Source organism: Mastacembelus armatus, chromosome 17 (genome assembly GCF_900324485.2).
Source record: "Mastacembelus armatus chromosome 17, fMasArm1.2, whole genome shotgun sequence".
Taxonomy (NCBI): Eukaryota; Metazoa; Chordata; class Actinopteri; order Synbranchiformes; family Mastacembelidae; genus Mastacembelus; species Mastacembelus armatus.
Genome location: NC_046649.1, coordinates 12,512,982 through 12,540,369, shown reverse-complemented (window position 1 = coordinate 12,540,369; position 27,388 = coordinate 12,512,982). Strand labels below are relative to the sequence as shown.

The following is a 27,388-nucleotide window of genomic DNA, read 5'->3' as shown; positions in this document are numbered from 1 at the left end:
TTCGGGATTTACAGGCTGTACAAACAGTACAGATTTAGTTAGACTAAGTACAGTATATGTAAAGTGCACATTGACAAAATCTGCAATATAATACACATTAGAATGAAATCAAAGGTCAAAACTGAACTTTAAATATGCTGGAGCAGGAAAACTGTTCTCTCACGCTGCTCCACATACAGCTATAAACCTTGTACAAAAAAGCCAAATGACAGAACATGGGTGGTTAAAATTCTGCTTCTACTTAAAATAAAACAGTAGATACAAGACCGCAGAGAGACATGCAACTCCTCTTCTCTATTCCCTCCATCCAACCCTATGGGACCATTGAGTGAGTCAGAGGCATAACACTCCCTTCATTAGCCCACTGATTCTGATGCACACACACACACACACACACACACACACACACATATAGCAGAGTGGCTGTACCACAAAGACAACAACACCAAGCAGCAGATAACTGTCAAATACATATTCCATATTGTATGAATGTGGTTTCTGTGTGTGTGTGTGTGTGTGTGTGTGTGTGTGTGTGCATGTGTGTGCGTGTTTTTTCTTCTCCAACTTTTTTTCTTTCTACCCTCTCTCTGTCTTCCTCTCCCGCCCTGCTTGGCTCCTTCTTCCTGTCTACTTATGACTCACAAGTCCTATTTTTTTTTTATCCGTGTTTGTGCTTCATGCGCATTCTGCAGCATGAAGCAATAAGCCATGTTGGAGTTTACCCAAGGACGAGTGGCACTGAACTGGAGCTGCTTCACAACACTGGAGAGGTGGGTGGTGGCTGGAGAAAACTGATGATGGCACAGCGGTGACTGGGTCTGACACATGATGCTGAAGAGTTAAATTTATATGTAAGATACATTAAAGTACAGAATAGATAAGCTACGTGAAGAGATATTAAATGTGGATGTAAAGCATGTAAGCATGTAAATCACTAAAAAAGATGTCTCCAAAAGTGCCCTCATTATGGATGTTTTGCTTTAATCCCTTCAACCTATAATAAACTCTTTAGCAACATTACAAACTTATACTGTGTGAAAAATCACAAAAGTTCATCCATCCATTATCTATACCTGCTTATTCCTATTTAGGGTCACGGGGATCTGCTGGAGCCTATCCCAGCTCTCTTTGGGTGAAAGGCAGGGGTACACCCTGGACAGGTCACCAGTCCATCACAGGGCCACATCGAGACAAACAACCTCACACACTCACACTCACTCCTATGGGCAATTTAGAGTCACCAATCAACCTGACATACATGTTTTTGGACTGTGGGAGGAAACCAGAGTACCTGGAGAAAACCCAATCATAGAATCACAATTTAAAATGAAACCCATATTGAAATGCGTCCAAAGATAAAGTTTCCAAATATTTTGAGTTGAACCAGAGAAACATCTAAAAAAAACGTTTCTGTATGTGCAGTCTTAGGTTTCAGTATTTCACCTAATTTAAGTGGGATGTAGAAGCAACTAAACAGTGGAACAAGCAGATACAAAATGCATTTCTTATTTGATATTGTTTAAGAGTAAAATGTTTCCTCTGACTTTGAAGCTACTTAGGGACGAGCACTGGCAACATTTCCAGTCCACTAATTGAAAACTTAGTGAATGTGATGCTCCGGTCTTTTGGTTCACTGCATTTCTCATATCATGTGCACCTCTGCTGATTTTGTTTTTTTTGGGGGAGATGCAATGTGTTGGGATGACCTTTGCCTTTGCTCTTGGTAACATTGGCTGCACCAAGCCAGGCACTGCCCACGGCATAGCTTGGCTGGGTGATCGTGATGTGAGGGCCAAAGTGAAGGTGGGAAAACATGTGAGGTCTGGTAATGAGCTTGAACAGAGAAGCAAAGGATGGGGAGGATGGAGAGACAGAAGGAGAGGCAACCGATACGTCTGGGCGATGACTCACCGATGCTAGATATTTATAGCATCAGGAGGGAGGGAGGTGTGTGGGGGTTGGAGGAGCGAGAGGCCAGGGGGTTTGAGAGGAGGCCAGGACAGCATCATTGCACCGCCAACAGGGAGTGGTGGAAGGAGAGATAGAGACCACAGATATAAAGCAGCAGAGAAGAAACGGGGGGGGGGGACGACGACTGAAAAAGAAGGATGGTGGGAGGGGCGGTGCAGAGAAGGAGGTTTGAACACAGCAAGGTGGAGGAGAGGAGGAGAAGAGGAAAAGGGAGGATGAATGAGACTACATATTTGAAAGGCGAGAGGATGCGCTGTGAAGAAAAGAAGACAAAAATAGAACAACATTTGCATGAGAAATTACATATTTAAAAATCTCGTATAAAAACAACCATGTTGAGCATGACACACAGCAGGTACAACTGTATTATCAGTAGGTGCAGTACATGCAGGCATACAACCAACATTCATACATATATTACATATTGGGTATATATTGGGTATTGAACCTGTCTGCGATCAAGCTATTATCATCATCTTTAAACACTGACTGCCTCACATATGGAAAAACAGACTTCCCTGCAGCCTCGAATTCATACACTGGCCAGATGGAGTCATGCAGAGGAGGACAGGGAAAGGTGGCAGACTTTAATGAATGTAAAAATCACTGCGGTTGCCTAGACACTGTGCATCAAAAGTAATGGTAACATATAAGGCTGCTACATGCACAACCAATTAGGGAGCCAAAAGCCCAAAAAAGATAAGTTGGAATAGGAATTGAATCTTGAAAATGATGAGAAAAATCAACCTTTTTGCTGTAAACAAGTGGGTTATCATGATGTCTGATGCATTCAGGGTCTATGAATTGATGTAAATGTACATGGAGGCCTGTATTGTTTTTCATTCCAATCTCTTCATTCAAAGGATTTCTCCAACAAAAAACACATCCTACCTCTGCCTCTGGTGACGTCAGCCGGTGCGTCATGCTGCATCCCAGTCTGTGCACGTGTGCTCAAATACAATACACAGGAGGAAAAAAGATAAAAGCACACACACAATCCCACAGTCTGTTTATTAAAAATGGATGAGTCAGACCAAGGTGAACACTTGCAGCCAATTAACATGTGCAGGGTAAAAAAGCAGGGGGAAGGAAGGTAATAATAATGAGATTAAGGACAAAAATGGAATTCGACAGGTTAGTGGGGAGTCAAGTGGGGAAAGAGCTGACACCGGAGAGAAGTTCAGGAAAGACAGAAAAAATGGGGATTGGCTGACAGTGTGATGTGTGAACAAGCATAAGGCTTTGTGACAGTGGAGGCAGCCAGATAGATGTGACTAAAATAGTGACTTTAATGAAGAGACATGGGGTGAATCCCAATTCTACTAAGAGCATCCATGTTTCCTTCAGCTGTCTTCTCCTTTCACCTTAGTCCCGCCCATGTAAGATGCGAGGAAAAGAAAAGAAGCAAGAAGAAAAGCAGAGAGGACTTAAGAAAAGACGCTTTAAGATATCTTTTCCTCCGATCCTTAACATGAACCAGGCAGGTTCATGTCACTTCCCACTTTATTACATTGTGTTTACTGTCACATCTCTAATGAATATATATGTATCCGAATCACATCTCTACTGTGCAGCATGTAAGCCCATATGTAGGAGTGAAAATATGGAAAATACAGAATCAAAAATATCCATTAGTATATCCACTGTTACAGGTAATCTGCTGCATTCCTGTGCTGTTACGTGGACATCTGACCTTTTCAAAAAGGATAAGCTTGTATAGATTCTTCACCTTCATTCCTATCATACTCTTCTTCAGTGTTCATATCTCCTCCCGGTATTGCTGAAGACAGCACCTTTTCCTCTCCTTATTTCTACTCCTCTGTCCTAATGGCTCAGACAACATAATGACAGCTCTCATCACCCCCATTTATGTTCCCTGCTTAAACCACCAGCCTGCTGAAGACAAGGGCCATGTTTTAAACACAGTAATTGGCACAAGGGGAGGGATGTGCCTGATAAGCACAGCAGAGGAGAAGAGTAATGAATACGAGCCGCTGAGAAAATATTTAAGACACCAAGAGCCTAATGGAGGAGAGGAGGATACCAACCTGTGGGAATAGATGAAGATGGAAGCAGATGAAAGGTTGTGAGGCAGCGTCACCATGGAGATGTTGGTTGAAAAGAAGAGAAGGTGAGCCATGACAACAGGCATGCCAGCCTGCTGTCAAGCGAGGGATGAACGACCACATGTGGCCCTGTAGCCTGTCTCTCTCAGTGATTATTTTATCTTTTTTTAGTTGATCGCATCATATTCGATTGTTCTATCTACAGAAATCAGCAGCTGAAATGATTGTTTGAAACTCTTTCTCCTCGGCTCTGTGGTTGATTCAGAGGCTCTTGAGCTGATATTAAAGTGTAAAAGCAGAAACCCTGAACTCCCTCCTTCAATCACAGCCTTGTGAGACCGTATGTGTTTACGTCTTTTCTCAGCAAGCGGCTGTCAACGTGCATGTATGTGGACATGTGGGTGTGTGCGTCTGTGCCACTGTGACAAGTCATTGCTGAGCTGATATTCTCTCTCCACAGCTCTGACTGACATGTGAGTGAACGGCAGCAGTGTCCCACCTGACTGCCGCGGATTTGCAGACTGACGGAGGAGGGAGATATTGTAGATGGAGACATACACAATCATCAGGGAGACAAAAACTATATATACTTATAAATGGATTAAGAGGAAAAGAGGCAATCTGAGTAAAATTAAATCTGACATACCAAGTTGGACCTGGCTGAAAATTTGCAGATTTCAGGACCAAATATATATATAACAAAACAATGTTAATGTGTTCAACTCCATTTGAAACTGTGCAGTTACAATTCTGAAAAATCAATTCCCACTGCACAGTTTCAGTTATTTTTTGTTGTTCTAGAGCATATTATTTCATAATCATGGGTTTTTCTACAATTAATATTATTTAGTAACCAGACTGACACTGGCAGGTCAGACCATTGTGATACAGACTCGATGAATTGCAGTGTTAATGATAGCAGGAAGCACAGTATTTCTTCCGAACTGCAAACATTATCGTGTTAAACAGGAAACAAAGCAAAAGAGAGAGTGAGATTGGCACCATGGACTCTCATTGTAATTACTATAATTTTCTCTTTTTATCTCATCAATAAACACACGAAGAAAGAGACTTAGAGAAAAAGAAATAGAGCAGATGCAGCAGTAATAGTCACTGGAAAGGTTGCTCTTGTTTTTAATGTCTGAAATAAATGTGTGAGTCTGTGTGGAAGGATGCACACAGACAGCACATCAAAAGCCCTGGAGAGCAATCACAGATTCAGTCACTGGATCTTCCACCACCAGGAACCTGCTGGGATTTGAGTTTAAAACCTCTGCTCCATCACTGAGAATCATCATATTGCATAGGAGCCTGATATAACTTAAACAACAGCAGCGACACAGACAAACTTAACAGACCTTTTCCGTATTGGTGCATATACACTACAGAAATACTGTACCATCTCCCACTAAGATGCATTCCTGTTTGTTTGTTGTGCATGATCACTGGCCCCCCCACACATCACAGCAACCATATGACAAGTTATTTTCAGCAAACGGTGAGCTATGCGAAAACGAAAAGCTGACTGAGATACACAAACAAGTGCAGCATGTATGCCTGTGTTTCTCTGCACTTATGTGTGCTCTGTGCAAACACACAACCTAAACATTAAAGGTCTTAATGAGCTGGACAAATATTCACTTCTAAAGTAGTGTGTGTCGATTCTCATTTGCGCTATATAAACATGCACAGCCTTCAGTATTTATGGCCAACGAAGTGTTCATCAGTCGACGCCGTGCCAATGAAATGAGCTGAACATTAGCATTTATCTTCATATAACTCACGTATGCTTGTTTATTTTCACTGGAATTGAAAGCAGACGATGAACATATTGCATTATCTGCTTCTTAATGAGCTTGTGATAGAATATAACCTTTTCAATGATTGATACTACAGCGTGCTGTCTGTTGTGACCTCTGGAGCAGCTGTTGCTCCTGAGTGTGGAGGCTGTTTCTGAATGGTGAGATGTGATGTCAGAGGAGTGATGCTGTGGGATTATACAACGCATCCTAGAGACAACACAAGATCTCTCCTCTCTCCCCATCAGTCTCTTGATCTGTGATTTAGTTATTTTTCCTTTCCTTCCTCTATTTTGCGTGCACACATATACACACACACACACACACACACACACACGCACACTGCCAGGAACTTGAGCCAGCACACACAGCAGCAGCTAAAACACATTGATGTGTCTTTCAGCATCAGGAGGCTCTCTGCAGCTCTTCCACCCTGGAGCGCAGACAGCTGACGGCACATACACAAGTCAGAAGCACATCCGACTTTGGTGACGTCTCCACTGTGATGATGACACACTGTGTGCTCAGCCCACAAGGTGAAGTGAAAATAGTTTTTTTTACTTTTACTAGTTTAATTGACCTGAAAGTTCCACAACACTGAAGAAATAAAGACCATATTTGATGCAATTAGATGTGCAAAGAAAATGAGGGGGCAGCCTGAGCAAGGCTGAAATGGAAGAGCACTTAAGTATATAGGGTGTCACAGGCCGTTCAGTGGAAGAGCTAGAATCACTTTGGGGGTTATAAAGGAGCCTTAAGATGCTGCTGGAGTATCAGGAAGGATAAAATTATCCTAATGTATCTGACTGACCATTAGGTGGGCTTGTATGTAGATACCAGTAAAGGCTTTGGCAGGAAAAACATGAAATCAGACTGCTGGAATGTAAATGTTACATTTGAGTTCAATATATTTATTGCTGTCATAGCTCAGGATTATTTTCATCCTGTGCATAAAAACAGCTGTTTTGATTTGATTTGTGAGGGAGTATTTTCATCTTAGCTTTTTCTTTCCAATGACAAATTAGCCTGCACATAAACCTAAAAATATAGCGTCTGAATGTTCCTGAGCCAGCGCCTTGATATTAAAAATATATCATGTAAGCTGCAACTTTTGTGAACCGGGGATGCTCACTGGATGAAACATGGCACTAGAAGTGTTTACCAAAGCTTCTCATCGCGCCATAAACACTGTCAGCACCCATCCATGACCTTTCATCGGCAGGTGCTGTGGCCCCTTTATCTCGTCGACCTGCGGAATGCCGGAGCTTTGGCCCCCAGCCGACAGGAGGGTGTTTATCACCATCTCTGTTAACTGCGACAGCAACTCCGCGGTGGTTTTAGCCAGTGAGTCATCGCTAGAGGCTTTAACTCTTCGTGTGCCGTGACCACCATCAGGATCTGTTTGAAACTACACACACTTTTACATGTGGATGGCTAAAATGCTCTTTTCCCTGGAAGATTTTTTTTTTTAAATGGAACACAAGGCAACGATGTTTACATCAATCGTAAAGGAGCACTTGCACATTGTTATCCTGAATTAAACACTGCCTTTAGGAAAAAAATCCGCCTATAAGAACATCATTCTTTATGAGACATGCAGCAGCAAACCTGAAGTCAGCCGCTTCCAGCCTCTTAAAGATCTTTCCAGCCAGCACTTCCTACAGAGCAGAGCCGTGCAACAGACCGCATACACGGCTATTTTTAATACAGCCGGCTCTTTAGTATGCCATAACATAAACCTGAATCATTTATATGGATTTTCTTTTCTTTTTTTTTAAGGCCGGCTATTGCGTGCGTTGTGTGATGACGCGGGGGTCAGGTGTTGTCTCATATAACCAGGGGAGCTGTCCAAGTGCTGAAAACAGAAGAGAACACCATCGCTCCAGAAGAGATGCCATACACCTTCACTACTGTCTGAGCTTTATTGCCAAAGGTAAGACACGTATCTTACAGTTGTTGGTTTGTATTTCAGTGTAAATACAAAAAGTATTTCTATTGGAAGACTTTTCTTGTTTTTCCTACCTTATCTTCTCGCGGATCTCGACAATTTCGTTTACATCGGGGGGTTTTGACCAGAGGGATAAAACGCATTTCCATCAATCAGTGACTACACTGAGTTGTTGCTGTACTGAAACAACGGAGAGATTAGAGCGTTTTGGTTTTTTGTTTTTTTTTGAATGAAAGTATTTGTTTTTAAGAGGAGAGATCGGATGTTGAGATTGCTCATAACAACGCGGAGAGTGACTCATCCAGTGATGTGAATGTGGCTCCTCACGCACAGCATCATATCATTCAATCCTCAGAGCGTAAGTCCCTGACAGGCATATCTACAGATCCGTATCAAAACAGACTCGCTCACGCTTCTGCTCGTTACTCTGGGAGAAAATAATTGATTAAAACGTGCCTTTTCGTGCCTTTGTCTTATTTTGCTTTTCATTTGCTTCACTTACATTTTCTGCTCTCTTCGCCTGCAGGTAATAAATAGCCTATAATGCTGCATTTCCACCACAAGTTGCCCGCGGGGGGAGCCGTGGTCCTGCTCGCCTTCCTTCTCCATGGATGCGCCGTGCAGGCTGCGTCGCTCCCCCGTCACTACAGGCTCCTAGGCGGGGAGAGTGAGGGGCATCCGGCTCCCTACTCACCCAGCTCCGACATGATCCAAGCCCTGGAGTACATCGAGAACCTGAAGCAGCGGAACGGGGGCCGAGCCGAACCAGTGGATTACGACGAAGTGGACAAGTTCAGGGTCCTACTTCAGCTCGCCTCGCAACAGGACGAGGGTCCCGGGAACCGCCAACCTGACCCCGGTATGCAGAGGCAGGACATTACCGCTGAGCAGCTGATGAAAGCCCTGCTCAGGTCTCTGCAGGATCAGGCCGGTAAAGACGCGAAGCTCAGCCCTGGATCGGCGCCCAGGAATGACCGCCGCACGCACAGGCACCGCACCAAAGACACTGAAATCCCCGAGAGCGCACCGGCGGACTATGGCAATTTCCCCAGACCCCACAAAAAATACCCACTAATGTTTGAGGATGAGGAGAACACAGACGCATCAAAGCGGGCCACGGAGGATCTGGACGAGCAGTACACACCCCAGAGCCTTGCCAATTTACGCTCCATCTTTGAAGAGCTCGGAAGGATGCCCACGGTCACTGGACAGAAGAGAGAGGTGTTCGGGGATGATGATGAAGAAGAAGAGGACGGGGTGAGCCTGAGAAATCAGGGCTACGAGGATGTGGCTGGAGGAGAGGAGTGGGTCCCCGTGGAGGAGAGGGAGGAGACGGAGGAGATGGTGAACGGGAGTCAAGAAGAAATGGACAGGGCGCTCGGTGACCAAGAGGAAGCGGAGAAAGAGGGGATGCAACGCCGGGCCAGCCAGAATCAAGATGTGGCTGATGACGACACTAAGCTGGTAGATTACTACCTGTTGAAGGTCCTGGAGATGAGCGACCAGGCGCAGAAGAGGGATAAGACCGGGGAGCAGAGAAAGAGACTGATCCGCCCCTCCATCGTAGATCCTCGGACAGTAAAGGAGCTGCTGGAGCTCTCCCTTAAACTCCACGTCCCCCCACAGGATCTCATCGATATGCTGCTCACAGAAGAGCTCAGGAAGCTCCACCGCGATCCCCAAGCCTCCACGCGCTACACGACGGGCCAGACCCCCAAGATCAGGTACTTCAGCCGGAGACTGCCTCTAAAGAGCAAGACCGCCCCTGACGACATGGACCGAGAGGACTTCTTAGACATCATCGGAGTGGAGACTATCAGCAACGAGTACCCGGTGGTGCAGAGACCCCCAAAGACCCCCCCATCCTCGGACAGAATCCCAGTGGTGTCCAACCCTGCTGTAAATTCAAGTCCAGTTAAAATCCCACCTCCATCCGGACGCAGAGAAAATCTATTTTTATCCGAGCTCAACAAAATGCCCCTGAAACGTCAGGCTGACGGTGCTGATGGTGAAGATGATGATGGTGACGTGGAAGACGAGGTGACGACTTATCTGGCAGCCAAAATCCTCACAGAGTATCCCAACGCCATCTCCAAGCGGGACACCCAGGCGCAGCTGAAGGGACAGTTCCCCTACGAGCTGTACGAGCGCGCCATGAAGGACTACTTAGGGCAAGCGGACACGGAAAAGAGGCCAGTGGCCAAGAGGGAAACCGAGCTGGGCACAGAGGAGAAAGCAAAGCCCATGGAGATGCAGGGGAAAGAGGAGATTACGACCAAGACCTCGGCACCACAAACCGTGAATGAAGACGAGGAGAAGGAGCACCGTGAAAAAGCAATGTCTGGGATGTAGCCTGAACCCCTGCTCGAAATTATCAATATAGTATTTATACTGTCTAAAAAAATAAAGTTTGGTGGACGTGATCTAGTTTACAAATTTCTATCATATGAACTATAGCTGGTATGACTAATATTACCCTAACGAAAATGAGCTGTAGAAATCTTAAAGACACAGTACATTAAAAAAAAAAAAAAAAAAAGTCCCTACTTGCTGCAAGAACATTTTAGAAATAGATTGGTCATATCATAAGAGATTAAAGGCGCAATTTGGACATAAGTAAAAGGGTGTATTCAAAACACTTTGACTAGACTTGAACCTTTCACTCTCAAACTGCCAATTAATAACCACCATCACAAAGAAATGAATATATTAAAGTTTTGTGATGTTAAGGCTGTTTACATTATTCGATGTTTGTGAACAACTAAAAATGGGCAAATATTTCAACCATATTCTAAAGTAATGGGAAAAATGCTTGTTTTTCCATCTATGTCAAACTATTCAATTACATATGTGAATATACATGCAAATTATAAAATATATTATGGACCTGACCTTTAAAAACATACATTATAATCAGAGGAGTGCTGTAGGAATATTGTAGGAGTTTTTCGTTAGGGCAGTGTGCTGGCCTGAGAACGAGTGTTGTTGTGACTCGTGATATATTCAGGGTTAGTGAACTTAATGTTATTATTATGGGTAATTATTTCCAAGTCTAAATATCAGACCATCGCCTGCCTTCCAACCCTTTCATACTGCGAAACTCTGTATTGTTGGCCTACCAGTAGTTGTGCTATGTATTCTCATTTTTAAACCATTTTGTACATGTTCAATAATGTGTGATGAAGCACAGATGAATAAAGCATCAGCGGTATTATTTTTCTTCTTGCTGAGTTGTGTTGCCTTATTAAAATGCACCACAGACAGTGTTGGGAATGTAAGTAGATCAAGCAGGGGAAATAGTTTTAGTGGGTTAAAAATCACATAACATTTTTAAATCATGTTGATCTCTAAGAAACACCGAGCTTCACGAGTTTTAACGTCTTCGAGAGCAAATAAATCTGTCAAACATAAAATCATCATAAAAATGATTACCCAAAGCAGACCGTATATCAAAATACATCTTTTAATCATAAGCTCCAACATCACACATTTCACAAGATAAAAAAAAAAAAAAGTTATATATTAACACCCACCCACACTGGCAAAGACTAATGGTCCCACACAAAAGTACTTTGTCATACAGATTAAAAACAGCATGAACTTGATCAGAGTCTGTCTTTCAAAATTAGTTATGTGCTGTAAAAAGCACAGCATTGCAACATTATAAAGTTGCTTCTGAGACTGAAATGTCTTCTTTAAATTATTACTAGAGTTGCAGAACAGCAGAGCTTTTCCGGTCAGTGTTTGTATAATGAAAACCATTCATCTGCAATACATTCAAATTTGATTTCAGTATAAATGCACCAAATCCATAAATGTAAGAATCACTTCATAGTTATGATTTTCCTATCCCCAATCATCTATTACTAACTTACATTTTTATTAAATAGCAATCCATGTAAAAACATTCCTTCCTTGATGCCTCCTTCAGTTCAGTGCATGACTAAGAACAGATCAAACTTACTCTCAAATAAAGCAATGCTTCAGGCAGATGACGAGCAGACAATTAATATGCCCAGTTAATGCTGAGTGTTTAATAGAATCAAAATCCACACCATTTTCATATTATTATCTTCACTGACTCATATACAGTACATTTGGTTCCTGTATTCCTCCCCTTTATGTCCCTTTTCCACAGGTTAAAATGCAGGTTTGCTCATATACTCCTCCATAGTCTAGAAAAAGGCACAAAGAGAAAAACAGCAACAATAAAAATAAAAATCAGGTACTTAGCCTCATGAGAATGCACTATGATACAATAAATATTCACAGGCACACATCTAACATCACCTGTTATTAAGTGCTGATCACACCAAAACACGATAACTAACACAAGCAGAGCATCTAACCTTTCTGTCCATATTCAAGGTCATCCAAACAGCTCCACCTGATACCACTCATTGTTGTCTTCCTGAAGCGATAATGGTCAAAATGAATGGGAGGCTACACTGCATATAATCCAACGCTAGATTAGAAGGTGTTAGTCAGCCCTACTCAGAAACACAGAACAACACACCCAGTTATACTACTGTACCACACAGAGCCAGGGACCTACAGGGAGAGTGGGAAGAATCAGCCAAACACTAAAACCTACGCCACGTAACAGGGAAATCTGTCTCTCACTCGCAATAACACTGGCAGAGAGAGAGAGAGAGAGTGAGAGATACATACACAGAAAAAAAGAAAAACAGCAGCACAAACAAACCTTAAAAAAAGGAGCAACAGCTAACATCCACAAGCTTAATAGCTAGGAGAAAGACAAACGGTACAAAAGGCACAAAGGGACTCAGCAGCACCACTGTTAATTAAACTCATCATGACACCAACTACTTGTGACACTAGTCAATTCACTCACACAAATAAACTGAAACAATTTCCTGTTCTGAGTCAGTGTTGTTTAGAAAAATATAAAGAAACCACTTTCAGACATCTGGACTACCCCAAAAACGATATATATAAATATACATATGAAACATAAATCACATCTAAACTACATTTCAATGTGGACCAGTTTCTTTAATTATGCTGAGCCTTGCAACAGGTGTTACATGCTAGCTCCACAGATGCAAACTGCACCTTTTGATGTGTGTATTATTGTGTGTGTGTGTGTGTGTGTGTGTGTGTGTGTCAGAGCAACCCACCTCCTGTAACATGTCTGAAGCTTCAATAGCGCGATTCACAATCTGTTTGGATGTTTCTTGTATCTCTCCTCCCATTAGAAATTCATCCAGGATAAAATAGGCTTTCTCAAAGTTAAAGATTATGTCCAGTTCACACACCTATAGGAAGGTATGACAGAGAATATGTTGGTTACTATTAAATGCTTTTAAATTGATGCTTAGTTCATTTGACTCCATTTGTATTTTCCTATTTGTGTACAGCCTATAGTAATGTGGTCATGATTTTAGCATCCCTTACATTGCGAAATTACACTTCAGACTATAGTTGTATATTGAATCAAAGAAGGTGAAACACAATTAAATACATTGCCAAAGTATTTGTCCAGAAGCTCCACATAGCGATGAATAATCTCCAGCGCTAACAGCTCATTCTCCTGGTTCTCTATGGCCAAGCAGAAATATAAGCTGGCATATCTGAGGAAAAGATGATTATTATTTTAATTATGTGTATAAATGATAAACTGTAGACATAACTATTAGTGAAAAGGAGACTGGTGGTGTTGTTCCCTAAGAAATGGAAAATAATGGACTGAGGGTCTAGAGATAGAGATATGAAATGTGTTGGGGCAATTGATACCTCTTGTAAATAATCTTCAGGTCTTTCCAGTGCATGAAGTTGCAGGAGCGCGGCTGTCGCGCCAACACCATGGTGGTCATGTCTCTGATGATTTTCTTCTTCTCACGCTCCGACAGGGGTGTGAACCACTTCTGCAGACGCAGCCTCCCCTGGCGACTGAAGAGCAGCAGGAATCGCATCTAACAGCACAGACACAACGCAGGGTGAGAGGGGCAATGGTGACGCATCAGTGGACAGTAGAGGAGTCTCGTATAAAGAATCACATGCACAGTCACTGCATTCAACGTTGACTACTCTCCAACATGAACGCACATTCACACACACAGCCATGTCTCACTATAGTTGTGGAGACAATGATCGACAGCCATCACTGAACAGCTAAACACAATCCTTACACTAAACCTAATTCTAATTTTAACACTAAAACTAAGTCTTAACTCTCAAAAAACCCATTTGAATTTGTGAGGGTCTCCAGACAAGAATTGTATCAAATAAAAAAACGTCCAGACAACCATAGAAAGACGTGTACACGCACGCACATACCAGAGGTCAAATGAGTGGTTCATTAAAGAGTAACTCCACAAACTAAACATCGCCAAAGGGGGGGGTGGGGCTTGACAAGCAGAAAAGTGACGGACAACAAAACACAGAGGAAGAGGTACTTTGGAGCGTCCTATTTAGTTTTCCAGAGAGCAAAGGGGCTGGGTTTCGGATGCTTGGAAAATGTGCTTCCTAGCACTGGAAATATATTTGGCTATTATCGACATGGACGTTAATTCCTCCCAGACACACCTCAAAACCACACTGCCACAGTGTTTTCCTCAAGCCCTCTTATTGTTGATCTAAGAGATGCTATTAAGGGTGAATAGACTGTTTTTATTTTTTCTTGAGATCTTATCAGGATTGAGGCTGTCTTGAGTTGCACTTCTGATACGATACGTTGGCCTAAGCTGATGAGCAAGAAGAGTGATGAGTAAATGTATTCATATCCTGTGCAACTGAGCATAGTTCATTTCTAAGCTCATGTTTTGCAACAATGCAATGCTCAAACCTGGATTTGCTTCCACTCCCAAAAAAATATGTCAAAATTAATAAGAAGGAAACAAGAGGAATATAATCTCAAGTCTTAGTAGGGAGAGAACCATCCTTTCCTGGACTTTCATAATGTGAGATGTGAAAGCCACCGGCCCCTCCAGACAATAGTCTTACACAGCTTCAAAGACGTGTCGGAGAAACCAGATACACAAAATACACTGCTGTGCACAGGTGAACTGGTTTTCTCCAACGCTGGAGCAACTCGAGGGAAACCCTAAGGGGGGGAAGGGAGTATCAGAGTCTCAAACAAAAGGAGGACACACCTGTTTTCCCTCTGTGCGTAAACACAAAGTGAGCGATATTGACCCTTTTGTCCTAGAAAAAGAGTAGGCCCACAAACACACCACTGTTCCCAGGTGTGTGAATCTGCTGTCGGCACATTTATAACCAAATCAACATGCAAAGAATTCAACTGCCACCACGACTCGACCCAAAGTGACGAAACCTGTTTTACCGAGGGGACCGGTTAAGGCAACGTACACCTTACTTCCGAGTGTCGCTAACAGTGGGGTATCTAAATTAAAACTCACGAAAAAAACAAAACAACAATAATAACGATGATACTGCTGCTGTTAGTCTACAGGCCCCAGAGTAAAAGGAAGCATCTTGGGAATTGTAGTTCCTAGCCTTGTAGCTACCTGTCAGCGAAAACAGGTGTAGCAGGTGAACAGGCAGGGTGGGTTGAATTTAGCTTACAACTACAGACATGCGTAGAAAACTATAACCCCCCCAAACACTTACCATTTTGACGCTGAGAGCTATAACCGGTATCAAAAGATTAAAAAAAACAAAACAGCAACTTTTACCCTTACAAGGGGTCAACTAATCCGGGTGGACACATATCTATCTGTCGTTCATGCCAGTCAGGGAAAACTTGCTTAACTCCGCCCTCCTGGCTCCTGGAGGAGCGGTGCTTTGCGGGGCGCGTCACCGACCCTCGCAACCATCTGGATTGGTTATTTCAGATTTGCATTAAAAAGGATGCGCCTGAGCAGCAGCCAATCACAGCCTTCAAAGATCTACCACGTGGTTTGTAGGAAGCATTTTCATGAATGAGCTGGTGAAAGTTTAATTCACATCACTTGACTGTTAGGTGCTGTTCCCACCGGGGGGCGGTAGAGAGCAGCAACTGCTGCATGAGGTACTGATTTCTCCCAGCGGCTGACAAGGACTGGAAGCTGGGGCACATTTTGGGATAGTTGATCACTCAGTAACATGTCTCTGTACAGAAATGCCATCTGGTTTTTGAACGGAATCCACCATTATACAAGGTCAGTACTGAATATTACTCTGGAGCTTATGATCTGTGTGTACTCAAATGCTTTGTGAATTTCAGTGCACATACGGCACATATGTAGGCTACTCTATATTAATAGTCCAGCTTCTTGATTGTCTAAATATAGGATTGATTGTCTGTAAAAATATATGTAATGCAATTTATGTAAACCTAAAGGCTGCTGACCACAGGGGTGTCAAAGGTCTGGTCGCTGTGTGGCACACATCACCACACAAACTGGCCTCTGTACAATTACAATAGTTCCATTGACAGCTGATGTGTCTTGAGCATGACATTTACATCACCTGACTCTACTGGTGCTAAAATGTGGAGAAATGTTGCAGATTGCCAGTCTTGTGACTCAACCCCCCCTCCCTCCCAAAAAACAGCACTTCTCTCTTAACCCTGAGGTACATTTTCATTTGTGTATTTTACTGTATTTTCTGTGCACCTTCAGGAAAGGATATGAGGCAGCAGCTAAAGATTTTGACAAGGACCTGGATGTTTCTGTTGTGGGAAGATCATTTATGATCACTGGAGCCAACAGTGGTATTGGCAGAGCAACAGCCATGGCAATAGCAAAAAAAGGTATATGCTGGAGAATTGTGCTCTGTCATGCAGCTTACACTGGTTCAAAAATAAAGTCTCATGTTTTGTTTCCAGGTGGAACAGTCCATATGGTGTGTAGGAACAAAGATAAAGCGGAAGAGGCCAGGGCGGACATCGTGAATGTGTCTGGGAATACGGTGAGAGCAGGGATGGATTACTGAACGAGCCCACAGGGTGCACGCCCAGGGGGCCAGAGGGTCATAGGGTCCCTAGACCAGACAACTGTAAAGAGACTCTTAACTTTTCCCCAGCAAAGTCAATCAAATGATTACTACAAAACTTAACTACCAAACTAAACGACAACTACAAAAAGCAACAAAACGAGGAAAAACAATGATCACAAGCAACTAGAAAGCCACAAAAAAGAAGCATAAAATGACTAAAAAGAGATCAAATTGGAGCAAATAACAGTAAACTAACTGCAAAAATAGAAAAACAAAGAGATGCAAAACCACTAAAGAAAAAATAACTAAAGAAAGATGCTGAATAAGTAAAAATGAACACAAAATGGCTAAAACATACAAAACAACTTCATGAAAACAGTGAATAGACATTACATAGATGCTCAAACTGTGAGTCTTACTCAGTGTAAGAGTTATACGGGCCTTCTTCTTTAATCCATCCATGGATGAAGGTCTTGTATATGAAGCTAAATAAAAACTCTTTTGGTTATTCTAGGAGGTATACGTCCATATTGTGGACATGTCAGAGACACGCAAAGTTTGGGAGTTTGCAGAGGCCTTCAAGAAGCAGTATCCATCCCTGAATGTGCTGGTAGGTTTCACCCAACTCCTTTAACCTTCATCACAAGGTTGTTTTTTTAGACTGAGTTGTTAGATCTACCATTTTCCTCTTCTATTTCATGGCAGATAAACAATGCAGGGTGCATGGTACACAAGAGAGAGGTGAATGCTGAGAGACTTGAGAAGAACTTTGCCACCAACACTATGGGTGAGACCTGATTCTGATGGTCAGAGAGTTTTGTGATGCGATGTAGATATCAGATTTAAATTTGAATTCAACCTGCAGCTTTTCTCCATGTCTTTAGGGGTGTACGTCCTTACCCAGACTCTCATACCACTTCTACAGAAGAGCCGGGATCCGAGAGTGGTATGAACACACGCACAAATACACACAAAGTGCTCATCTGCATCATGTGGACAGTATAATGCCCCGTTTGTCTTTTCTGTAGTGGCTGTTGTCTTAGCACACTGCGCCTCTTTTCTCGCTGCCTCTTAGATCACTGTGTCCTCAGGAGGCATGCTGGTCCAGAAACTCAGAGTCAATGACTTACAGTCAGAGACGGGCTGCTTTGACGGTGTCATGGTCTATGCCCAGAACAAGGTAGGAAAGGAACATGTCAGCACGTTTAGGAGGACATTTATCATCTGTGTCAGAAATCATCCTACATCTCACTGGGTTTGGTTTAAAAATAAGAATATGGGCGATGCACAACAGATTTGATGTGATGAAGAAGATTGAGGTTAGATATTGGATAACAAGTTGTTGTTTCCTCCCAGAGACAGCAGGTGGTGCTGACACAACAGTGGGCCAAAGCCTATCCTGTCATTCACTTTTCAGTGATGCATCCAGGATGGGTAGATACACCAGGTACTGATTCATGTGGCCTCCCTCCCCCTTTTTCATTACCTGAAGGGATTGATAAACTTCATCTTATTTTATAATGGAAAGTATATAATACAAACCCTTGTTTGTCTTTGTTCACATTTTATAGAAAACTGCCATCACAGTGACAAAATTTCTATCCTAAAATTTGTCCAAAGCAAATGTTTCATATTTTGTTGTCATGTAATAGAATAATAGCCAATCCAGTTGCATGAGAAAACACAGTGAAAATTTTATTTTTTAAAAATCAGGTTTTATCAAAATTATTTGATTTTGTGACTAATTGTCATTTGTCACAAAGTCTCGGACATCTTTGTATTTTACTAATCTACCTTTAACAATGCACTTTTCATTTTCAGTTAAATTTTGGTTAATCATTCTTCTGTCTGTAATGGAAACCCATGGCTCATATTTGTTTCAAAAAAGCAGTAGCTCAGTTTTTGTTAGTAATATGAACAACACTAACACCATATGATCTTGTTCCCAGCTGTTTCCACATCAATGCCTCAGTTTCACCAGATGATGGGGGACAGGCTGCGCAGTGTGGAGCAAGGAGCCGACACCATCGTATGGTTAGCCTTGTCTAGAGCTGCTGCCAGAACACGCAGTGGGCAGTTCTTCCAAGGTGAGGAGCATTAAATCTGACAGGTTTCTCATTTTCCGTCTTCCTGGCTACATTCTGACATCACCATTGCGTGGCGTCACTTCCGTTTCAGATCGTAAGCATGTCCCTGCCCACCTGCCTCTGGCCTGGACTCACAGTTCATCTGAGGAGATTCAGAGTTTCATGACTCAGCTGGAGACTCTGGCCAGAGCAGCTCAGTCACAACCTGACCCAGAGCTCCCAGACGCTTCCACCCCTCAGTTTGTCTAAATTCCAGTGTCTGATTTATCTGTTACACCATACATTACTGAACCATTAAAGTATTAGTAACAATACGTTCACTTACTGGAAAATGTGATACATTTTTTATATTTAGTCCCAACTCTACCCATTTGCTTTAAAGATAACTTTTGGGTCTGTAGCTCAGCGTCACCTAATTATAACCATGACATCGACGTGTGTTAAATGGTCTATTTTTGCATTGCATCATGAACTGTGGTGATCGTAATAACAGAGGTTACTGAACACAGATAAGGTGCCCGTCACAATGTTACAAACAGGGTCTGACTTGTGTATCAGGGCATTGCTTACATCTCAGATACTGTTCTCATTAGTGCTGTTCAAACAAGCTGCTCAATCTCCTGTTTAATGCATATGGAGAGCTTAGAAATTTGCATGAACTAATTACAGTGAAACATTAAGAGTCCAGACTAACAGATGCGATGTGAAACATCACAGACAGCAACTCCAATTAAAATATCTGAATCCTAATGGAGCCAGTTGGGCTTGAAAACTGAAAATGTTCTTAATTTAATCAGAAACTAAACAAAAGCAGGTGACAGTCCTGCGAGTCATTCAAAAATGTTGGACTCCATCCGGACCAGGGTAGAAAATGGTTTCATATTAACATGTGAAGGCAAAGATAGAAGTTGAGCAAAGCATTTTTATGAAAAACTATAGAGCATCAATACTCATTATTTTTATTTTCTTTTTTTAAAAACAATCCACATTTGCCATTTAATAATTTTATTATTTTTATACAGTTTTGAAACAAAAAATAATGTGGTGCATTCACATTTTTCCCAAGGGATTTGTTGCAAGTTTGACCTCTACAAGGGTAAAAGGTGAAAAGCTTGAAGCTGGATCCGTCCGCGTTAAAACTCACAGGGATTAGGAAGACTGGGCCTGATTTCAAAATCATCTAAGAGATGTGATGGATTTTTGTTTTTCTGTTCCAACATTTTATTCCCCCATTAATATGTGTTTACTGTGTTTTTTTGTAAGGGATGGTGAACCATGTTCCCAGCATTTGTCTTTAAAAGAAACTTCCAGTCCATGCGTAACAGTCCAAAGAAAAACAAATCCTACCCCCCCCCCCACGCTCTCCAGTCTCTTCTTTCTCTCATCCATGGCTTGTCTTCTATGCAACATAGGTGTACACTTTACGATCCTCTGGTGTCCTCGCCAAGTATTCTCTTTCTATTAGTCCTTCTATGCGCTTTTTAATTACTACAGGGCTGGGAAGAAAACGTGCCCGGAGCTGCTGAGTTACCTGAAGACCCAAAGGCACAAACTGTTAAGGACACTGCACCATTTTCACATAAAATACTGCTCTTAACATTACATTTCCCTACAGGACACAAGAGTCACAATTAAAATCCTAGTTTAGAAAGGTCGAGCATGGTGAAAATGACCAAACTTTCTATACTATTCAAACATTATTATCATGTGTGTTCCTTACCTCTGCCACCAGAACATTGTGCTGCATCTTCTTTCTTGACTTCATGATTCGGACAATGGCTGCCTCAATCTCATGCTTCCTGTCATCATCAACTTTCTGTCGCGTCTCTTTCCTTTCAGGGTCTGATTCCCCTTGTTTAGCAGCAACTGGGAAAGTGGGACACAGAGACAAGATGAGGTTTTAGGGAAGAAAATTTGAACAAAGTTCTATACTTGCAGAAAGAAAGAAATCTATAGTTTTTGGTTTATATTTCCAGAAATGAAACCTTCTGACCAAAAACCCTTTGTGAAAAGAAGCTGACCCACTGTTAAAAGACAGTATCATATACAAACTTTTACTCACCTGTCTGTATTTTAACTCTGTGCAGTTTGGAAGTAAACTGATCATTGACTGTAAACACATGGCCGTTCTCAATTTCCTTTGACTTTGGCTCCTTGGTAAGAACTCGCTGTGTGGGCTTCCCACAGGCCAAAGACTGCAACGCTCGCACTAACTCCCGCTCAGGAATATCCGTCTCCTGCTGGATCTCCTATAGATGAGGATTTTTAAAAAAAAAAAAAAAAAAAAAAGAGCAATCCATATAATAATACAATTTTTACAACAACCCCTACAGAGTTTTAAATAGTCAGATAAAGGAGTTTCACTGTGTTCCCACCTCAAAAGTGCACTTCTCTCTGTTGTTGAAGAGCATGAGGATGGTCATCTGGAAGGTGGAGACCTGCAGTATGTGCTTCCGGGTGTTAGAGCCCGTCACCTGGGCACCTCCCACCCCTACTTCTGAACCATCCTCCTGCAGATGAGTTAGAAAAGAAGGCAGACTGGTGTAAAAATAAGTAATGACCTTCCCTCGAAGGAAATATTAAAATGCTAAATCAGCATTGCTTTCAAACACCATTTTGCATCTACCTTTTTAACAGCTCCGTAGAACGTTGCATTTAGGTCTGCTCCCCCCATGTGGTGTTGCAGTGTGAGCTGCCTACCACTGTGCTTAGCAAGGTAAAACCTGCAAAATAAGGTCAGATTCTTCAGAACCCACACATAACAACACCAAGCCTCACTTCTGCATTTATAGGAAAACATTTCCCTAAATTTGAGAGCATTACCTTCTAAAGACTTCAAAGGCATGTCTAGGAGCAGGGGGGATGGTACATTTGGGTGTTGCCGACTGTGTAGGCCAGTAGCCGGTAGTGAGGACTCTTACTGTGAGGTCCACACCACTTAGAGATGCCTGAAAGAGATGCATGGAAGATTTTCAGTATTTATACCCTTAATATATTTTGATTGGGTGTTGGTACATAATGGTTTAATTTTTGCTATATCTATCATTTCCAATCTTTTTCCATAAACATTATTCAAGAGTTGTTTAAAAAAAAAACAAACAAATGTTATAAGTGTTCTGTTTATCTATGAGGGTGTCTGTCTTACCGAAGTGGTTTGTATGTGTTGCCTGAACTCATCCATAGTAGTGTTTGATATGCTCATGTCTCGGAACATCCCTTCCAGTTTTGAGGTGAACTGACAGCCACATTCTGTCTGCAAGGACCAAAAACAAAGACCGATGAGTTTAAACTGCTGATATGAATTTAGACATGGTGAAGCAGGGCAATATTCTAAGAGTAGGAGTACAAGTCCAGTTTATCTGTTTTTTTAAAGTCTCTCGTTCTTTTACCTTGAGCTTAGAGATCATGTTCTTCTCCGAGTCGTCTGAAACGCTCTTGTTGCTAAGCAACCTGCGACCCAGATGCTGCTTGTAGTACCTTTCAAACACATCCTTCTCCTGCATAAACCTGAACAACACCATGGCCTTGTCGAGGATCGACTCCACCTCCTGTTCTGTCAACTGGATGAGGCAATAAACCACTTAATTTACTTTACTTTTAGAGATATCTGCAATAGAGTTTGAAAGAAGTTCTGAAGAAAGCACATACCCCTTTAACACCCTTTTTGAGCTTATCATCAATAAAGAGTGATAGGTACTCTGGTGAGCGGGAGTTGAGGTTGAGAAAATACTCAAAATCTCCAGCTATGGTTTGTTTGAAGAGTCTGTCATTGTTGAAGGATTCAAGGAGGAAACGATCAAATCGTGTCTTCAGGTCTAGCAAACCCTGGTGTGGAGGCAATTGCAGTACTAATTTAGCACGTCTATCTCATCCACAAGTTAAAACTTCAAGTGTCCTGAGATGTATAATGTGTTTTTGGACTCACTGTTAAACCAGCATACCTGTATGTAGTCGACAGGGTTTTTGCCCTCTCCCTCTTCTGACACCAGAGCTTTGCCTTGCTCCCTCAAGTAAGAGCTCATACACTCACACATTGTTTTAAGGCCATTTGGCACACGACTGAACAGCTTGTACATGCATGCCAGGTCTGAGAGGGGGAGACAATAGGAAAATATAAAATAAGAACAGAAACAAATTTCTTGGTGCAATTCTTTCTCTTATTTGTAAATTATAACTAGAATTTAATTCAGATTAAATACTTTTACCTTCTGTCTTGCCATTCTTGAGCATATGGACAAGACCTGAGTTCTCCATCTCTACTATGGTCTTCATGTGTTTAGAAATGAGCTCTCTTTCCACCACCTTGACAATAGGCTCCTCAGTAGTCTTGTCCAGGCAGTGCATAACTCGTTCAATCTCTTCATTGATTCTGGCCTCTACCTTTTTTATGTAGACGCTGGCACTGTTTTCTGCTAGGAACTTTTGGCTTTCCATCTGAAAGAGCATATTGTGAGTTGTTTAATTACCAACCTTTTCAGTTGTTACAAATACATAGAGACAACAAGAAACTACCAAAGCCTCACCTGGAAGAATTCAGCTGACATATCTAAGAAAGGGCCCTCAAAGTCCTCCTCATACACAGATCGGCCATCCAAGCCAAGAATCATTAGCATTTGGCAGGCATTTCTGATGGCTCCCCTGCAAAGAATGGGAACAATATTATAATGGTTCCAAAAAAGCAAATATTTAAATAATCATTAAAACAGCAATGCTCTCATTCACATAAAATAATATACTGTAATAATCAGATTTACTAAAAATAAGCAAAGAAAGAAGAAAAATATTGATTTTGAAAACAAAGAGCATCAAGACAGATATCTAGCAAACTTGTTGCATGTCAGCCAATTTTCTAATTCAACCAAACTCTATGGCACCCTGGAGGATCCTTTAGATCAAGCACTGAAGTAGCACTCCCACCTTACCTGTCTACAACCTCTCCCTTCCTCTCACGCGCAATCATGTCCAGTAACGTCTGTCGTAGGTGGTCCCGAATGCAGCCGTAACGCACCACCTGGTCCCTGAATATGATGAGGCCAAGGTTGTACACATTCTCCACATTGTTTTGTTGAACATAAACTCTGTCCTGGATTCAAAAAGGAAAGGCCAAATATTAGGTGGATAAAAAGAAATACTATTGTTAAAAACTGAATCCATTACATTCATTAGGTTATCAGGCATACTGCAATATGCTACATAAACTACATCCACTGGTACACAACATTGTGCAAAGTTGATTTTTATAAAGGCTTTATATGCCAGCAAACCTTTCATTACACGTTCCACAATCCCACTGACAGGTTGCATAGGCTTTTAGAATAAAATTTACAAAAAGGATGTAGCCACAACAGCAGGCTATGAATGAGTCTGCAGTTTTTAAAAAAAAAAAAAAAAAAAAAAAAAAACTGTCCAAGATAAAGCCAGCACAGGAAAAAGGAGAGTGTAGAACAAACAAACCCCAGGGGCCTGTGTAGTTTCCAAAATGATTGTGCCATTGTTTAGCCTACATATGTGCCTATCTAATGGGCTCTCTCACTCACAAACAATCCCAGAAACACTTCAGAATTTCTTCGGGCTAAAGTAAAATCAACTAACCCTGCCAGCTTTCTAACAAAACAAATTAATACAGCAACAGAGGCTCATTGTTAGGCCCACAAGTAACTGCACTCAAAGTCCACAACAGGATGTTGGTGAAGGTTGGCTCCACTTAGACACAAAAAGATGCAAATAAACACAGACATACATCAGTCCACTTACCATGTACATGAGAATATCTCTGATCATAACCATGGCAGTTTGATGATCGTTCCAGGCCTGATTCAGTGTTTGCAGAAAGTTATTGTTTAGAGAGTTAAGGACATCCTCCCGTACCTGAAAACAGGAACAAATCAGCTCAGTTGCTGAGGACAAATGGGGGAATGAGGCAAAGAAGGCTCCCCAATAGCTATGATTAAGATCTTGGTCCAAAGTACAGTCCATTTATATAGTTAATGTTTTCTTTGCTCACAAGCGACAGAACTACTACTCAGTGTTCTGCAAATTATTTCTGAACAAAAGAGGTGCGTTAGAGAAGAATGCGTTTCTTTACTTTGTTGATGAGATGCTCAGTGACAACCTCCCTTAGGCCTGTGTAGAGCTTCTCCCCATGCTTATGGAGCACCATAGTGTAGGCGTTCCTGTACAGCTCCTCAAAGCTTAGGCCACTGTTGTTCTTCCTCTGGATCTCCTGGATGGCATTCTTTAGAAGGTCCCAGATGTTGTTCACATACTTCTCATCCATTGTCATCTACAGATCGACAGAAAGATTAGCGTTAACTTGGAAAAATGTCTTTTTATCATTTCCTCATGTTATATATACATAGATGATGGCAGTAATATCAATGATTATTTATTGCAATACAATTTAGCAAATAACTAACACTTGGAAAAGTTTCATATAAATTCTCGGTCCAATGTATTTAACAGTATTGCAGCTTTTCAAAGCTATGTCCTCACAACTTTTAAAGTGCTGTTTCACTTGTTTCAACATTAGGCAAACTATTTCTAGCTCGCAGTGTGATCAAAGAAGACAGGGCTTTCAGATCTTCATTGGTGATGTTAACAGTCAAGAAACAGCAATGTCAACAAGCCACATTTCTGTTTTCTGACCTTTGTCTGTGATACAATGCAGGTGAACCCAGGTGATACATGATTCTGTATGCTTTCTTTGCAGGCATGAAACAGCAAATTAATCAAGTATCGCAAAGCATCAGCATACACACTATTAGCAGAGCAACAGAAAGCCACAATTGAAACTCGCTTTTACAAATAATATATCAACAGCAACAAATTTAACCAAATTATGGCATCAAAACAGGAAACGAGCAAACTGTGAGCGGAAAGCATTAGCCTGGAAACACACATAACAGAAAATACCATAGAAAATAAAACCACTTTTGACATTTTAAGCTTTCTGACACAAAATCAAATACTTCTAACCACACTTAAATCTTTCAGCATCTCTAGTTTTATTTTATGGGCAAAACATAAGACAAACTTACATTTTTATCATGTTTTACTGGGATTTCTACCAATTTGCCAATCTGTATACCCACACTGAGTATACAGAAAAAAAATTTGGGGAAAAGGGAGTACTGATATCAGATCAGTAATCAATACCAGTAGATACTTACTTCCTGATAAAAATGATAAAAACTGACAGCCTAGCTATCCTAAGTCACGCACAAATCAAATTACTGATCAGTGTTTCTGGACACAGGAAAAACATGTCTCAATAGCTATGAGAAACACAATAAACAATAAAAGTCAGTTATTATTCATCCCTGAATCTTATTGCACTTACATCTGAGCTCAACATGTGAGAAAGGATCAGCTGTGTTCACTCACTAGTGCTCACTGACTCACTTAGATAGCCAAGGCCTAGGTCAGGGCTCTCCAACCCTGATCCTACAGCACTACTGTCCTGCAGGTTTTAAAACCATCCCTGCCCTTACAGCTCCCGATTGGCTGAACACACCTGATCCAGGTAATCAGCAGTGAGTAGGGAATGGACATCTGTAAAACAAGCAGGACAGTAGACTTCGAGGACCAGGTTTGGAGAGCTCTGGCCTAGGTAGACTACATATCCCATAACCTGACAGTGTTCATAACAGAGACTGAATGTATTAATAATGTGGTTCAGCCCAGTAATCAGCAGATGTTGATGAAATCATGGTGTAAGAGCTGTAGTAGTAGGCAGCTGGGGGTGGCAGCCTAAACAACATTAGCTGACATGATAATATCTGCCAGCTCCAACAATCTCAGTCAAATCCGGGCTGCAATGAGACACCAAAAACCAAAGGACGGTCTCGTTACCATAGCTAACGTGAAATTAGCCTGAGCTAGCACCCAGGCCTGCTACTTAGCTACTACTCGCTAGTGTTTCTAAACAAGTTTCCTTACATATGCTAATATTAGCTTGTGTCACACAACGATGACAGTTTCAAACCAAGAAACTGGCCAATGTTACATAAAAATGAGCTACTGACAAGAGTTAACGCACTTCAGCAAATAGTTAGCAAGTGTCACTTCACAATAGCATGTTTTCTCGGTTGACCAGCTAGCTAGCAGACAGTTGTCAGTCCCGGTAATCGGGTCTCAGACTCGGCGCTCACAGAGCCAGTAAATACTCACAGGAAAGGCTCGTATCCTCATCTTGGTGTCCTTCTTGGTGCCGCCTTTGAGGTTGGACATGATTAGTAAGAACGACTTTCGTTTCTTAGTTGACTTAAAGACTACATGTACGGCAGGTTCTGGTTGGTTTTCTATGCCAGGAAAGCGGCGGGGAAACTCAGCGACCTGCGCTTTGGGAATCAGGTCGATCTGTTGTGTTGTTGTTGTTGTTGTTGTCGCTGCTCTTAGTTAGTGGTTTTTAGGGGCTAATGTTAGCTTGTGTGCAGTGATGGCGGACAGCCGGACCTCACTGCGCAACGGCGAAATCTCGCGAGAGCGAAGTAACTACAGTGACAGGTGTATGCCACAGGTCGGTAATAACCGCGCGCTCATATCTGACGATTATTTCGACAGAGTAAACGATGTAAGTATTAAAAACTGGTTAAACTAAAAGAATATCGACAAGAA

General features: G+C 41.9%; 5 protein-coding genes across 16 annotated transcripts in view; 3 read left to right on the top strand and 2 right to left on the bottom strand.

The window, feature by feature from the left end:
- Positions 1 to 7,268: 7,268 nt before the first annotated feature.
- scg2b (secretogranin II b) lies at positions 7,269 to 10,862 on the top strand. The gene is made up of 3 exons (XM_026314108.1): positions 7,269 to 7,341; positions 7,616 to 7,769; positions 8,311 to 10,862. Exon 3 carries the CDS (start codon positions 8,328 to 8,330, stop codon positions 10,134 to 10,136), a length of 1,809 nt encoding a protein of 602 aa, XP_026169893.1. The 5' UTR covers positions 7,269 to 7,341; positions 7,616 to 7,769; positions 8,311 to 8,327; the 3' UTR covers positions 10,137 to 10,862.
- A 402-nt stretch (positions 10,863 to 11,264) lies between these two features.
- Positions 11,265 to 15,523, bottom strand: ap1s3b (adaptor related protein complex 1 subunit sigma 3b). 2 transcript variants are annotated; one of them, XM_026313554.1, is made up of 6 exons: positions 15,378 to 15,523; positions 13,542 to 13,720; positions 13,270 to 13,378; positions 12,926 to 13,063; positions 12,134 to 12,195; positions 11,265 to 11,959 (listed from the first exon to the last, which is right to left on the bottom strand). In XM_026313554.1, the coding sequence occupies exons 1-5, from the start codon at positions 15,378 to 15,380 to the stop codon at positions 12,154 to 12,156; spliced, it is 471 nt and encodes a 156-aa protein (XP_026169339.1). In that variant the 5' UTR covers positions 15,381 to 15,523; the 3' UTR covers positions 11,265 to 11,959; positions 12,134 to 12,153. The 2 variants fall into 2 exon arrangements, with proteins under 2 accessions (XP_026169339.1, XP_026169340.1); XM_026313555.1 differs by lacking the exon at positions 12,134 to 12,195 and having other exon boundaries at positions 11,267 to 11,959.
- A 192-nt stretch (positions 15,524 to 15,715) lies between these two features.
- dhrs12lb (dehydrogenase/reductase (SDR family) member 12-like b) lies at positions 15,716 to 19,134 on the top strand. The gene is made up of 10 exons (XM_026313880.1): positions 15,716 to 15,907; positions 16,370 to 16,500; positions 16,576 to 16,658; positions 17,200 to 17,295; positions 17,391 to 17,472; positions 17,570 to 17,631; positions 17,761 to 17,865; positions 18,042 to 18,132; positions 18,635 to 18,772; positions 18,864 to 19,134. Exons 1-10 carry the CDS (start codon positions 15,852 to 15,854, stop codon positions 19,019 to 19,021), a joined length of 1,002 nt encoding a protein of 333 aa, XP_026169665.1. The 5' UTR covers positions 15,716 to 15,851; the 3' UTR covers positions 19,022 to 19,134.
- Positions 19,135 to 19,760: 626 nt separating this feature from the next.
- Positions 19,761 to 27,228, bottom strand: LOC113133837 (cullin-3-like). Its single transcript, XM_026312796.2, has 16 exons — positions 26,942 to 27,228; positions 24,858 to 25,055; positions 24,527 to 24,640; positions 23,695 to 23,855; positions 23,296 to 23,410; positions 22,978 to 23,206; positions 22,714 to 22,859; positions 22,421 to 22,597; positions 22,162 to 22,332; positions 21,918 to 22,025; positions 21,596 to 21,720; positions 21,399 to 21,495; positions 21,148 to 21,282; positions 20,835 to 21,021; positions 20,493 to 20,638; positions 19,761 to 20,303 (listed from the first exon to the last, which is right to left on the bottom strand). The coding sequence occupies exons 1-16, from the start codon at positions 26,999 to 27,001 to the stop codon at positions 20,172 to 20,174; spliced, it is 2,301 nt and encodes a 766-aa protein (XP_026168581.1). The 5' UTR covers positions 27,002 to 27,228; the 3' UTR covers positions 19,761 to 20,171.
- Positions 27,219 to 27,388, top strand: part of mbnl1 (muscleblind-like splicing regulator 1) — a 47,413-nt gene continuing 47,243 nt past the window's right edge. For 10 of the 11 annotated variants that reach the window (XM_026312814.1, XM_026312813.1, XM_026312811.1 and 7 more), the window contains exon 1: positions 27,219 to 27,344. The gene's annotated coding sequence lies outside the window, so the exon portion shown is untranslated. The remainder of the gene's footprint in view (positions 27,345 to 27,388) is intronic. The other variant, XM_026312815.2, reaches the window with a different exon arrangement.

Excerpts from the sequence above, each read along its gene's own strand:
- dhrs12lb (XM_026313880.1), top strand. The coding sequence starts at position 15,852 with ATGTCTCTGTACAGAAATGCCATCTGGTTTTTGAACGGAATCCACCAT. Across the intron at positions 16,501-16,575 it reads CATGGCAATAGCAAAAAAAG|GTGGAACAGTCCATATGGTG; the intron begins GTATATGCTGGA and ends TTTTGTTTCCAG. Across the intron at positions 17,296-17,390 it reads ATCCATCCCTGAATGTGCTG|ATAAACAATGCAGGGTGCAT; the intron begins GTAGGTTTCACC and ends ATTTCATGGCAG.
- ap1s3b (XM_026313554.1), bottom strand. Across the intron at positions 13,379-13,541 it reads CTGAAGATTATTTACAAGAG|ATATGCCAGCTTATATTTCT; the intron begins GTATCAATTGCC and ends TCTTTTCCTCAG. Across the intron at positions 12,196-12,925 it reads CTTCAGACATGTTACAGGAG|GAAGACAACAATGAGTGGTA; the intron begins GTGGGTTGCTCT and ends TTATCGCTTCAG.
- LOC113133837 (XM_026312796.2), bottom strand. The coding sequence starts at position 27,001 with ATGTCCAACCTCAAAGGCGGCACCAAGAAGGACACCAAGATGAGGATA. Across the intron at positions 22,598-22,713 it reads ACCCTGTCGACTACATACAG|GGTTTGCTAGACCTGAAGAC; the intron begins GTATGCTGGTTT and ends CCTCCACACCAG. Across the intron at positions 20,639-20,834 it reads CAGAGTTAAAATACAGACAG|TTGCTGCTAAACAAGGGGAA; the intron begins GTGAGTAAAAGT and ends CCACTTTCCCAG.
- scg2b (XM_026314108.1), top strand. The coding sequence starts at position 8,328 with ATGCTGCATTTCCACCACAAGTTGCCCGCGGGGGGAGCCGTGGTCCTG.